Here is a 13,944-nt window from a genome sequence, read left to right as displayed (position 1 = left end):
CACATATTATTTGTATTATTATTATATATACTCTTTTACTTGTTTCAGTCATTTGACTGCGGTCATGCTGGAGCACCGCCTTTAGCCGAGCAAATCGACCCCAGGACTTATTCTTTGTAAGGCTGGTACTTATTCTATCGGTCTCTTTTGCCGAACCGCTAAGTTACGGGGACGTAAAGACACCAGCATCGGTTGTCAAGCGATGTTGAGGGGACGAACACAGAAACGCAAACATACACACACACACACACACACATATATATATATATATATATATATATACGGGCTTCTTTCAGTTTCCGACTACCAAATCCACTCACAAGGCTTTGGACGGCCCGAGGCTATAGTAGAAGACACTTGCCCAAGGTGCCACTCATCAATACATCAATCTCTTTATATAGATAAAATCTTTGATAAACAATGGGAAAATATTGTATTTAACAGCAATATTCTTTTGTTTTCAGTGTCTGGAATGTACAGGAGATGATCAATTTACAGGTTAATTGAGGTTGGGTAACATCATAGAAAAGTTAACATTTTACATCTGTTTTGGATATTAAGATCACCGATGAAAAACAACTTTAAATTATTCTCTGAAAATAGTGACACAACTGGACACAAACTTTCATAAAAATTAAAAACACACTATCATTGTAATATGTATGACAAATTATTCTCTCATAATAAATAATTTAACAAAACTAAAAAAACCTTGATACAAGAGAGAAACCATATTCCTGTGATATCTGTGGTAAATCATTTTCTGAAAATCGTTGTTTAACCAGTCACAAACGTATTCATAGTGGAGAGAAACCATATCGTTGTGACATTTGTGGTAAATCATTCTCTGGAAGTAATCACTTGACTAGTCACAGACGTATTCATACTGGGAAAAAATCATACCAGTGTGATATCTGTGGTAAATCATTTTCTCGAAATGGTGACCTATGTATACACAAACGTACTCATACAGGTGAGAAGCCATTTTATTGTAATATTTATGGTAAATCATTTTCTGGAAGTGGTGATGTGACAAAATACAAACGTATTCATACTGGAGAGAAGCCATATTGTGACATTTGTGGTAAATCATTCTCTGGAAATAGTCACTTGACTAGTCACAGACGTAGTCATACAGGTGAGAAGCCATTTTATTGTGATATCTGTGGTACATCATTCTCTGTAAGCTGTAACATGACTGAACACAAACGTACACATACAGGAGAGAAACCATATCATTGTAATATCTGTGGTGAATCATTCTCTAGAAAGAGTAACTTGACTCATCACAAACTTATTCATACTGGGGAAAAACCATATCAGTGTGATATTTGTGGTAAGTCATTTTCTCAAAATGGCTCCTTAACTTGTCACAAACGTATTCATACAGGAGAGAAGCCATATCATTGTAATATCTGTGGTGAATCATTTTCCCAAAATAGTAATTTGACTATTCACATACGTATTCATACTGGGGAAAAACCATATCAGTGTGATATCTGTGGTAAATCATTTTCTGAAAAAAGCACATTAAGTCGTCACAAACGTATTCATATTGGGGAAAAACCATATCTGTGTGATATCTGTGGCAAATCATTTTCTCGAAGTAGTGCCTTGACTACACATAAACGTACACATACAGGAGAGAAGCCATACCATTGTAATATCTGTAGTAAATCATTTGCAGACTTTAGCAGTTTAAGTAGACACAAATATATTCACACTGGAGAGAAGCCATAACATTGTGATATCTGTAGTGAATCATTCTTTCAAAATGGCCTCTTACGTACACATGTGAGTATTCATACACAACTGTAACAGGATCACTATCAAAATTTATTACAACAGGACAACAATTATGAATATTTTGTCTGCTAAAAGACAGGGTTTATTCCTTTTCAAACTTCATGTTATCAACTTCAATTTCATCAATGTCAATATGAAATTCATGAATATGAACCTCAGTATCATGTAGGTGTCTAAATATATATGAAAACAGTGATGAATTTGATTTGTGACAAAGATTGTGCTGGACTTTTGAGGAATTTGTTATAAGAGAATAAAGAAATGAGAATACTAAATAAAAATTCTCAGTAACATTGATTTTGTCTTTGTTGTGTTTTCATCAGCATAATCAACGTACTTTAACATCCATTTTCTTTGCAGACGCGAGGGGGAAAGTGTGAAATGAGCTGACAAGCCAAAGTGCTGCACCTGATTCCTCTTAGATTTGGCTTTCATTCTTTGGCTCTATGCCCTTAAGATACATGGATTATTTTATAAATATACCTGTTCAAGTATCATAATAGCATGAAACTAGTTGCAGCTCATTCGGTTTTGTATTTAATTTGATGTGTGTGTGTTTGTGAACACAATGTCAGTCTGATTACTAAAATTAGTGTATACCAATTTCAGAATCTGATAGAATCGAGGTATTTTAATAACAATGTAGAATTGGGGATTCCATACATGTGCACTAACAGTGTGTACGGAACTACGGATTTGTCCTTCCAGTTACGCGTACATTCACAAGAATAGACCAACTGCACAAAGTATACATAAGGTCATACAAGAGTATACTTATACATGCTGTCCACAGTATATCTATTATGTGGAATATTTAAGAGTCTAAAACAATTCCTGGCACGTAAGAAATGTATGTTCCCAGTTTGGAAAAAAATCAGTTGAAAAGCAGCCATTATGATTTTTTACACACACACATACAGACAGAACAGGATTTATATGGTAGATTATTCTCTTTTACACACACACACACACAGAAAGGGATTCATTTAATAAATCACATGTTCTTTCATGAAATTTAACTGGTACACCCACTGTGACGTTTTTTACCTATGTGTAAAATTTCAGCGCAATGAGTTGAAAAATACGGCTGTTATAATCCTTTACACACACAGAATGGGATTTATACAGGAACTGGTATTTTCGGTCCCCAGGGTTAGATGGAGAAGGGAGGTAACAATTTGTGAGTAACTTCCAGAAATTGATTGTCTTCCTTACACACATTGGTCATAAAAAAATTTTAATATTAGTTTCATGCCTTTGAAAGATTTTAAAAATATTTACTTCTGGTTTTCTAGCATTAGCGTCATCTCTATCTCTCTATTTTTCTATATCTCTGTATCTGGTTCTTTCAATACTGGCTCTTGGGTTCACTTGCAAATTTCGCTTCAACCTATTACGATTCTTTATTTTCCGTAAAAATTTCTTATTTACTTTCTGCCCGTATTAAGAAATATAATTTCCGTTACCCAGTTATTTTCACCGTTTACTAACTTCTACACCCTGCCTAGAAGGAAAGTGTCAAATTTGCATTCAATGTCAAGATCAGACAAAAGAATGTCTCTGTCCAGGGAAAGAGAGACAGCTGCAGAAAGGGAAGCATACCAAGAATCGAACAGACTGTGCACTACAAAAACCAGAGCATCTCAAAATGATGAACAGAGGTATGCACCGCTGGTAAGGAATAGGATCTCCACTGCAGAGAAGCAACTTTCAATTATGATCCAGCAGTTGACAATAGAGTTTCTATTGGTGCAATGACAACTGAGTGCATGCATTATAAAGCAAAGAAGTGGCCTGGAGAGACCCCTGCACTGTGCTGCAGTAGTGGAATGGTTAAACTCCTTGCAATCCTCCAACCTCCAGAGCCACTGAAGAAATAGTTGTTAACTGACCAAGATTCCAAGCACTTCCAAAACAAAATTAGACAATACAATACTGCACTACAGATGAAATCATATGGAGCCACAAGAGAATTAACTTAGCAAGGATTCATGTAAACTTTGAAGATCCAAAGTCAGGTTTATTGGCTCTCTACTACCTCTGTCAAATGAGTCACTAAAATTGGCCTTTCATTGTTTATAATCTGCACCTGTTTTTTTGGTTACGAAATAAACCACTCAAAACGTGTTTTGGATTATATATATCGTCTACGTTTTGTTTGCAATACATACAGGTGGATGTCGGTATGCACATACCTGTACGTATATATGCATATACTCATTTACTATTTGTTTATATATATATATATATATATATGAGTTGGAAACTTACTTTTAACGTTTCACTTAACATCTATGTTCCATACCAGCATCAGTTGGAGGAGTTATTAATGTAGAAAGTTTGTATCTCAGCTTCTTGCAGTTGAGACCTGCGTCATCTAGATGGTGTTTTTAAATTTCAATATTCTTTTTAACCCGAGCCATGCTCAGTATTTCTGCACGTATACTCTTTTACTTGTGCCCCCAACATCGCTTGACAACCGATGCTGGTGTGTTTACGTCTCCGTAACTTAGCGGTTCGGCGAAAGAGACTGATAGAATAAGTACTAGGCTTACAATGAATAAGTCCTGGGGTTGATTTGCTCGACTAAAGGCGGTGCTGCAGTATGGCCGCAGTCAAATGACTGAAACAAGTAAAAGAGTATATGCATATATTCATACATCTATGTCCATACCTCATGTGTGTGTATATGTGTTTGCATACACACATATATATACACAGCACACAGCATGACCTGTGAACTGGTTAGCACTAGAATACATCCACAGAAATGCAAACAAATCAGACTGGAACCTAGTGCAGCAACATGGCTTGCCATCTCATGTCACACTGTCCCACTCTTGCATATAAAAAAATTTCTACTAAAGGATGCTGATGATGAAAACACGACGCTAACAAAATCAATGTCAATTTAACTTTTTATTCATTATTCCTATTCCTTTATTCTCTCATAAATTCTTCAAAAATCCAGCATGACCATCTTCAGAAATCAAAGTCCTTGTTGTGTCAATATATTTCCATCTATACATAATATTGAAGTTAATATTCATGAATTTCATATTGACATTGATGAAATTGAAGTTGACAATGTCAAATTTGAAGAGATAAAAAATCTTTTAGCAGAAAACATAGTCCTAATTGTTGTCTTGTAATTAATTTTGACACAGTTACACAAACACTTATGTGTGAGTACTCACATGTGTACTTAACTGGCCTTTTTGAAAGAATGATTTACCACAGATATCACAGGAATATGGCTTCTCTCCAGTATGAATACGCTCGTGACTAGTTAAATTGTTATTGTAAGAAAATGATTTACCACAAATATCACAGTGATATGGTCTTTCCCCAGTGTGAACACGTCTGTGAATAGTCAAGTAACTACTTTCAGAGAATAATTTACCACAGATATCACAATGATATGGCTTCTCTCCTGTATGAATACGTTTGTGACTAGTTAAACAATTATTGTAAGAAAATGATTTACCACAAATATCACAGTGATATGGTTTTTCTCCAGTATGAACACGTCTGTGACTAGTTAATTGACTATTACAAGAGAATGATTTACCACAGGTATTGCAATGATAGGGCTTCTCACCTGTATGAATACTTTTGTGTTTAGTGAAAGTACTATTTTTAGAAAATGATTTGTCACAGACATCACAGTAATATGGTTTTTCACCAGTATGAATAAGTCTGTGACTTTTCAACTGACTATTTGTGGAGAATGAATTGCCACAGATATTACAATGATATGGCTTCTCACCTGCATGAATACATTTGTGTTTAGTTAAGGCACTGTTCTCAGAAAATGATTTGTCACATATATCACAGTGATATGGTTTTTCTCCAGTATGAATACGTCTGTGGCCAGTCAAGTGACCATTTTGAGAAAATGATTTACCACAGATATCACAATGATATAGCTTCTCTCTTGTATGTGTAAGTTTGTGTTTAGTCAAGTGACCATTTTCCATGAATGATTTACCACAGACATCACAATGATATGGCTTTTCTCCTGTATGTGTCCGTTTGTGACTAGTTACAGTGTTATTTTGAGAAAACGATTTACCACAGATATCACAGTGATATGGTTTTTCTCCAGTATGAGTACGTCTGTGACTAGTCAAGTAACTACTTCGGGAGAATGATTTACCACAGATATCACAATGATATGGCTTCTCTCCAGTATGAATACGTTTGTGTCTAGTTAAAGTGCTATTTTCAGAAAATGATTCACCACAGATATCACAATGATATGGCTTTTCCCCAGTATGAATGCGTCTGTGACTAGTTAATTGACTATTACAAGAGAATGATCTACCACAGGTATTGCAATGATAGGGCTTCTCACCTGCATGAATACTTTTGTGTTTAGTTAAAGCGCTGTTCTCAGAAAATGATTTGTCACATACATCACAGTGATATGGTTTTTCTCCAGTATGAATACGTCTGTGGCCAGTCAAGTGACCATTTTGAGAAAATGATTTACCACAGATATCACACTGATATGGTTTCTGTCTTGTGTGAATCAGTTTATGTTTAGTCAAGTGACCGTTTTCCATGAATGATTTACCACAGACATCACAATGATATGGCTTTTCTCCTGTATGTGTCCGTTTGTGACTAGTTACAGTGTTATTTTGAGAAAATGATTTACCACAGATATTACAGTGATATGGTTTTTCTCCAGTATGAATACGTCTGTGAATAGTCAAGTAATTACTTTGAGAGAATAACTGACCACAGATATTACAAGGATATGGCTTCTCACCTGTATGAATACTTTTGTGTCTAGTTAAAGTACTATTTTCAGAAAACGATTTACCACAGAAATCACAGTGATATGTTTTTTCCCCAGTATGAATGCGTTTATGTCTACACAAGTGACTACTACAAGAGAATGATTTACCACAGATATCACAATGATATGGCTTCTCTCCTGTATGTGTACGTTTGTGAATAGTCAAGTAACTTTTTCCAGAGAATGATTTACCACAGATATCACAGGAATATGGTTCCTCTTCTGTATCAAGGTTTTTTGGCTCAGTTAAAGTATCCATTATGAGAGAATAATTTGTCTTTCATATCACAAAGATATTTTATTCATTTCTATGAATATGTTTGTGTTCAGTTGAGTTACTATTTTCAGGGAATAATTTAATACTATGATTCTCTCATCTAAATTAGCAGGTGAAAACTGTGAACTCCTTCGTAAAGTTATCCAAGCTTGTAAAGCAATCACCTCCTCTAAATTCCAGACAGTGAAGACGAGAAAAATAATTCGCTGTTGTTTGTCATGTATATTATTTATATAAAGTGGTTGATGTATTGATGAATGCTCCTTATAAATATATCTTCCTCCTTTTGTTGATGGAATTTTATAAAAATATCAAAGGCACATCTGAATGAAGAAATTTCTCTGATGTCAACAGGATGTGATATTCTGAAAAAGGAAAAGAAAAAGTAAGATAAAGAGTATAAGATAAATGACATAGCAATTCAACATTGCAAATATTACAGCATCAACTGTCATCCATTTAATGCCTATGCTTACATGGGTCAGAATCCATTGAGGTGTTGAAAGACTGGCATACCCAAACAAGTGTGCTACACTCTAAAGTTGTCTCATATCTTTCAGAAAAAGCAATGCTTGATACATCTAAGACAAAGAACCATATTTTCTCAAAGTTTTTATGTGTCTTCCATTCTATGTGATTACTATAACTTGGAAGGGTTCAATAATCCTATTATTCAGGGCAAAGTCATTAGCATGCCGTATTTTCTTCGTCTATAGCTTTGTTATGCTATATATAAAAATAATCTGGAACAAGAGTGTGTCAATGTATTGTTTATTTCGCTTCAATCAGTTACACTGGAAGGGCCTCTGAGAGTACGATCGGCCATTTAAGTCTCCAGACTCCTCCCCTACCTAACCAGAAGTCCATCCTGTCTACAGTTCATGTATTGTAACCAGAAGTCCGTCCTCTCTACAGTTCATGTATTGTGAGTCCATGGGTAGCGCTCTGTACATCTTTATTTTCAAAGTACGAATTCCACTGGGGTTGACTTTTATTTACCTTTCGAGGTAAATCAAACATGAAGCAGTAGAGCACTGGGGTCCATGGAATCGATTTCTGCCCTCCCACCAATATTCAGGCCTTGTGCCTAAATCCCAAGAGGTGGGGTGCTTAAAACCGATTTCCGCAAAAAGGTTTATTTAATAACATCAACTTTGCCTTTCATCCTTTTGGGGTCGACAATAGAAGTACCAGGTGAATACTGTGGTCGATGTAATCAATTATCCCTCTCCCTCAAATTGCTGCCCTTATACCTAGGGTTCCTATTACTGCCTAAAAGGAAATATTTGACAACTTACTGTATTCATGTGCAAACATTGAGTCAGTCCCTGATAAACAACAGGACGTTAATTAATTAGTTAATATACTGTTCAAGACCTGATCACGAAAAGAAACAAAACGAAAACAGGTAACTAGGTGTAAAAACAAATGTGTAGAAAACGAATATGAAAACAAAAATTTCCGCAAACGAACGGGGGGTGGGGCGGAGAGGACTTTCGGAAAATTCACAAGATCCGATTTTTCCCTCATAACTTTCAGGAAAATGGATATATATTGATGAAATTTTGTAGAAATATCGTTCAAATAGCACAGATTACGATTATAAAGAAATTTCTGGGGAAAATGTTTTCCGAAGGGGTGGGGGAGAGGATTTCGTAAAACTTACACGATCCGTTTTTTTTTTCCTCCCCCTTCATAGCTATCAGGAAAATGGATGTCTTTCAATGAAATTTAACAGAAGCACCTTTCAAACAGCATATATTACGCTTATGAAGAAATTTGTGCGGAAAATGACTTTGGAGAGACATAAAAGAATCAATCAAAAATCCAGGAATTCGATCAAAATATCTGCAACAATATCTTGCAAGATATTTATTTATAACTTCTCAACATGAAGAAAGTCTATGGCACAAGTTCTTCACGGAGGCAGCCAAGTTATACCTTCCTCTCTCGAATCATTGCCGTCAAATAATTACCAACCAAGTCGAAGGTATGTATATGTATATTTGCTTAAATTTTTGTTGTCATATTCGTTTTCTACAAATGTTTTACCCCTAGCAGGCTGGGTTTTTTTTAAGATCTCGTAACCAGGTCTTAAACTGTATATCAACCAATTAGTGTATTTTTTCACTGGCTTTCTTCTCATTTTACTTATCAATTACGCCACTGTATATTAACACAAACTATTTAAATTGATGTACGTCACGTGTAACATCAAAAATAGGCTTTCAACTTTTCAATTTGGAAGTAATTGTCAAAGACAAGGCAACAGATTTTTCCATTCAACATTATTATTATTGGTCATTTCCTATTTGATGTTCGTAAAATCGAATTTGTTTTAGTTTAAATTTCATTTCATTTCGATTAGTATGTCTTGCGGAGACAGCCTGCAGCTCCCCGTTTTATTGTGAATTCCAACGAAATACTTACAGGTCAGCAGGTAATCAATGAAAGCCATACAATTACGATACTGGTTCGATCTTTCTCACATTCACCTACTTGTATTGTTTGGTGTGCTCGCCGTGGATTGTTGAACAATTCTCAAATGTGTCCAGGGCGAAGCTCTATTCAAAATAACTCATTCCTTCATTCGCTCGTAGTGTGTTCGACTTATAAATAATGAAGTGTTTTATTAAAATAAACTTGTTGGATCACAATGATTTTACGAACATCAAATAGGAAATTACTTTATTATCATTCATCTTTTTATCATTACAGCCTTAAAATAAATCTTTGTCAACTTACCGTATTCTTATGCACCAGTGACCCACGAGGCTCCGGCAGGGGATGGTGGCGAACCCTGCTGTACTCTTCCACCACAACTTTCTCTCACTCTTACTTCCTGTTTCTGTTGTGCCTGTAATTCAAAGGGTCAGCCTTGTCACACTGTGTCACGCTGAATATCCCCGAAAAACTACGTTAAGGGTACACGTGTCTGTGGAGTGCTCAGCCACTTACACGTTAATTTCACGAGCAGGTTGTTCCGTTGATCGGATCAACTGGATACCTCGACGTCGTAAGCGACGGAGTGCAGTGCCCGATATTAAATCACCATTCGTTTTAAAATTTTCCCCTGCTGTATAAGTTATTCCCCTTTAAACCAATCTATTTCCCCGATTCTCCCCAAGATGGCTCTTACTCACAGGCTGGATTCGCTCCAATTATTTTCTCGGTCCGATTACCTCCGTCTAAAATTCTTCCAAACATTTAACATTTTTATCAAATTTTCACCAATGTTATGAAAGAAAGAATAAAGTTCTAGCTACTTTGACATTAAGCGGATGTATCTGTTTTACATGTGTTCATATATACTTATACTTGTATATTTGTTCGTGTGTGTGTGTGCATATGTATATATGTACGAAGAGATCTGTATGTATGTATATATGTATGTATAAGGTATTTCAAAATTATGGCTTTTCTCTTATATGTGTCTGTTTGTGTCTAGTCAAGGCATTTATTTGAGAGAATGATTTGCCACACATAATACAGTGATATGTCTTCTCTCCTGTATGAATACAATTGTGATTAATCAAGTATCTATTACAAGAGAATGATTTACCACAGACATCACAGTTAGAATGGTTTCTCTCCTGTATGAATGTGTTTGTGAGTAGTCAAGTGATTACTGGAAGAGAATGATATACTACAGATATCACAGTGATAGGCTTTCTCTCCTGTATGTGTACGTACATGAGTAGTCAAGTGACCACTTTGAGAGAATGATTTACCACAGATATCACAGTTATATGGTTTCTCTCCTGTATGAATGCGTTTGTGAGTAGTCAAGTGACTACTGGAAGAGAATGATTTACTACAGATATCACAGTGATATGGCTTCTCTCCTGTATGTGTTGATTTGTGTGTAGTTAAGGAACTCATTTGAGAGAATGATTTACCACAGATAATACAGTGATATGGCTTCTCCCCTGTATGAATACGATTGTGACAAGATAAAACACAATTTTTAGAAAATGATTTACCACAGATATGACAGTGATATGGCTTCACTCTTGTATGAATACATTTGTGATTAGCTAAAGCACTACTTAGGGAAAATGATGTACCACAGATATCACATTGATATTGCTTCACACCTGTATGAATACGGGTGTGGCTTTTCATGTTACCAGCTGTAGGGAATGATTTACCACAGATATCACAATGATATGGTTTCTCTCCTGTATGAATACGTTTGTGAGTAGTTAAAGTGCTATTTTCAGAAAAAGATTTACCACAAATATCACAACGATATGGCTTCTCTCCTGTATGAATACGTTTATGACTAGTTAAAACACTGTTTAGAGAAAATGATGTACCACAGATATTACAACGATATCGCTTCTCTCCTGTATGCTTACGCTTGTGTTCAGTTAAGTTACTCCTATGAGAGAATGATTTACCACAAATATCACAATGATATGGTTCCTCTCCTGTATGAATGCGCTTGTGTTGAGATAAATTGTTATTTGCAGAAAATGGTTTACCACAGATGTCACAATGATATGGTTTTTCCCCAGTATGAATTCGTTTATGATTAGTCAAGAGACTATTACGAGAGAATGATTTACCACACATATTGCAATGATATGGCTTCTCTCCTGTATGTGTACGTATGTGACTAGTCAAGTGACTACTTTGAGAGAATGATTTACCACAAATATCACAATGATATGGTTTCTCTCCTGTGTCAGGGTTTTTTCGTTTAGTTAAATGATTCATTATGAGAGAATAGTTTGTCATACAAATCACAATATTCTTGCTATGAATATGTTCATGTACAGTTGAGTCACTATTTTCAGGGAATAATTTAATGCTATGTTTCTCTCATTTGTGATCTAACATAATATCTAATCCAGGAGATGAATACTGTCAATTCCTTCGTTAAAGTTATTCAAGCTTCTAAAGCAATTACCTTCTCTACATCCCAGACATTGAAGAGAAGAAAAATATTTTGCTATCGTTCGTCATAGAGTTTACTTATATTGATGAATGCTCCTTATAAATATATCGTCTTCCTTTAGGTGATGAAAGTTGATAAAAATGTCAAAGGCACATTCGAACGTAGAAATTTCTTGTGTGTCAACATGATGTGATATTCTGAAAGAGGAAAAGAAGTAGTAAGATAAGAAGGATTGGGAAACAATATAGTAATTCATCGTCGCGAATATTACGAAATTAACAGTCATCTATTTAATGTCTATGCTTGCATGGGTCGGATATCATCGAGGCGTTGAAAGACAGGCATGCCTACAGAAGTGTGTTACACCCTAAATTTGTTTTCCTATACCTTTCAGAAAAATCAAGACGATGGTGCATATTTTCTCAATCTTTCTAAGTGTTTTCACTTCTACATGAATACTGTAACTTTGAAGGGTTCACATGACCCTATTATTTACTGGTGTGGAGGCGCAATGGCCCAGTGGTTAGGGCAGCGGAGTCACGGTCATAGGATCGCAGTTTCGATTCCCAGACCGGGCGCTGTGAGTGTTTATTGAGCGAATACACATGAAGCTCCAAGAGGCTCCGGCAGGGGATGGTGGCGAACCCTGCTGTACTCTTCCACCACAACTTTCTCTCACACTTTCTTGTCACACTCTGTGTTACGCTGAATATCCCCGAGAACTACGTTATGGGTACACGAGATTTCTAGACAGTGAAGAGAAGCCGTCATAAGAAAACTTTCGTTAAAAATAACATGCACGCGATTTTTTTTTTTTTCTCAATAGAAGTAAATTCCAAAGTAAACGTTTCTAGTAGAGAAGTAGAAGAGAACAGAAGCAGCGTATTACTTCATTACAAATCTACGGATGCACATAATAGAGAAAAATGAAACAATTATGGACGACTTGCTCCGAAACACCACCGAGTGGGGAACGCTTCTCAAAAATAACCTGCAGTTGTTTCCTTCAAAATTCCTACATGCTCGAAATGTACATACATCAGGGTATATTTGTAGAAAATTTCACGAAAAAATATTTATTTTCCTGGAAGTTAAGAAGAATTTAATTGGACTCTGTTGGAATTTCCGAAAATGTCCCCCACCCTCATTCCAAAACACTTTCACCAGAAATTTTTGTATATTCGGATTCTACATAGTAAATACTATACGCATAGAACATTTCATTAAAAAATATTCATTTTTCTTAAAGTTATGACCTCCCAAAGTCTGTAGGGTAAAACCCTGTAGTTATGCCCACGTGTCTGTGGAGTGCTCAGCATTTGCACGTTAATTTCACGAGCAGGCTGTTCCGTTGATCGGATCAACTGGAACACTCGACGTCGTAAACGACGGAGTGCCAACAACAGCAACAATTAACAGGACAGCATCTCATTTTGCCTATTAATTTCCTTTATATAACATGTAACAGCCGATCATATTTTCCTAAACATCAGATCAACATTTCATTTTCCAAGTTATTTAAGACGAGGAAATATATTTTCCTAATGTTGTTACGTTTTCCCTTCGAAATTACTTTAACACCAAAAGGTTCACATAATTCTATTATTTACGTTATTATTCATTAGTATCATTATTATAGCCTTTAAGGAGATCTTTGTCAACTTACCGTATTCAGACATAAACAAAAATCGGTGATCGATTATTAATCACCTTCTTTAAATATTTCCTTGCACCTTGCATTTAGTGTTGTAAAAGTTATCTCCCCTTATATGGTTGTATTTCTTTAATTCTCCAATAGATGGTTCTACTGGCGGGATGATTTCGTTCCAGCTTTTTTTCTCATTCTGTCAACTTTACCTTCAAGTTTTTTTTCAAATATTACGTTATTATCGTAATACTCTACGACCGTTTCTACAATATATATATCATCATCATCATCATCATCGTTTAACGTCCGCTTTCCATGCTAGCATGGGTTGGACGATTTGACTGAGGACTGGTGAAACCGGATGGCAACACCAGGCTCCAGTCTGATTTGGCAGAGTTTCTACAGCTGGATGCCCTTCCTAACGCCAACCACTCAGAGAGTGTAGTGGGTGCTTTTACGTGTCACCCGCACGAAAACGGCCACGCTCGAAATGGTGTCTTTTA

At 35.9% G+C, this 13,944-nt stretch overlaps 2 protein-coding genes across 2 annotated transcripts in view; one reads left to right on the top strand and one right to left on the bottom strand.

Annotated features, from left to right (window-relative positions):
- The window catches only part of LOC106876532 (zinc finger protein 208), a 22,498-nt gene extending 12,027 nt beyond the window's left edge, over window positions 1–10,471 (bottom strand). Inside the window, exons 1-2 of the mRNA XM_052977805.1 lie at window positions 9,636–10,471; window positions 4,989–7,255 (exon numbers count right to left, since the gene is read on the bottom strand). Of these exons, the coding sequence (XP_052833765.1) occupies window positions 4,989–6,872 (1,884 nt within the window). The 5' untranslated portion in view covers window positions 6,873–7,255; window positions 9,636–10,471. The remainder of the gene's footprint in view (window positions 1–4,988; window positions 7,256–9,635) is intronic.
- LOC106876538 (zinc finger protein 135) overlaps window positions 8,593–13,944 on the top strand; it is a 48,887-nt gene continuing 43,535 nt past the window's right edge. The window contains exon 1 of the mRNA XM_052978016.1: window positions 8,593–8,880. The gene's annotated coding sequence lies outside the window, so the exon portion shown is untranslated. The remainder of the gene's footprint in view (window positions 8,881–13,944) is intronic.

This window comes from Octopus bimaculoides, chromosome 29 (assembly GCF_001194135.2).
Source record: "Octopus bimaculoides isolate UCB-OBI-ISO-001 chromosome 29, ASM119413v2, whole genome shotgun sequence".
NCBI classification, from domain to species: Eukaryota; Metazoa; Mollusca; class Cephalopoda; order Octopoda; family Octopodidae; genus Octopus; species Octopus bimaculoides.
The sequence above is the reverse complement of the archived record's forward strand: the minus strand, read 5'-3'. Positions and strand labels throughout refer to the sequence as shown.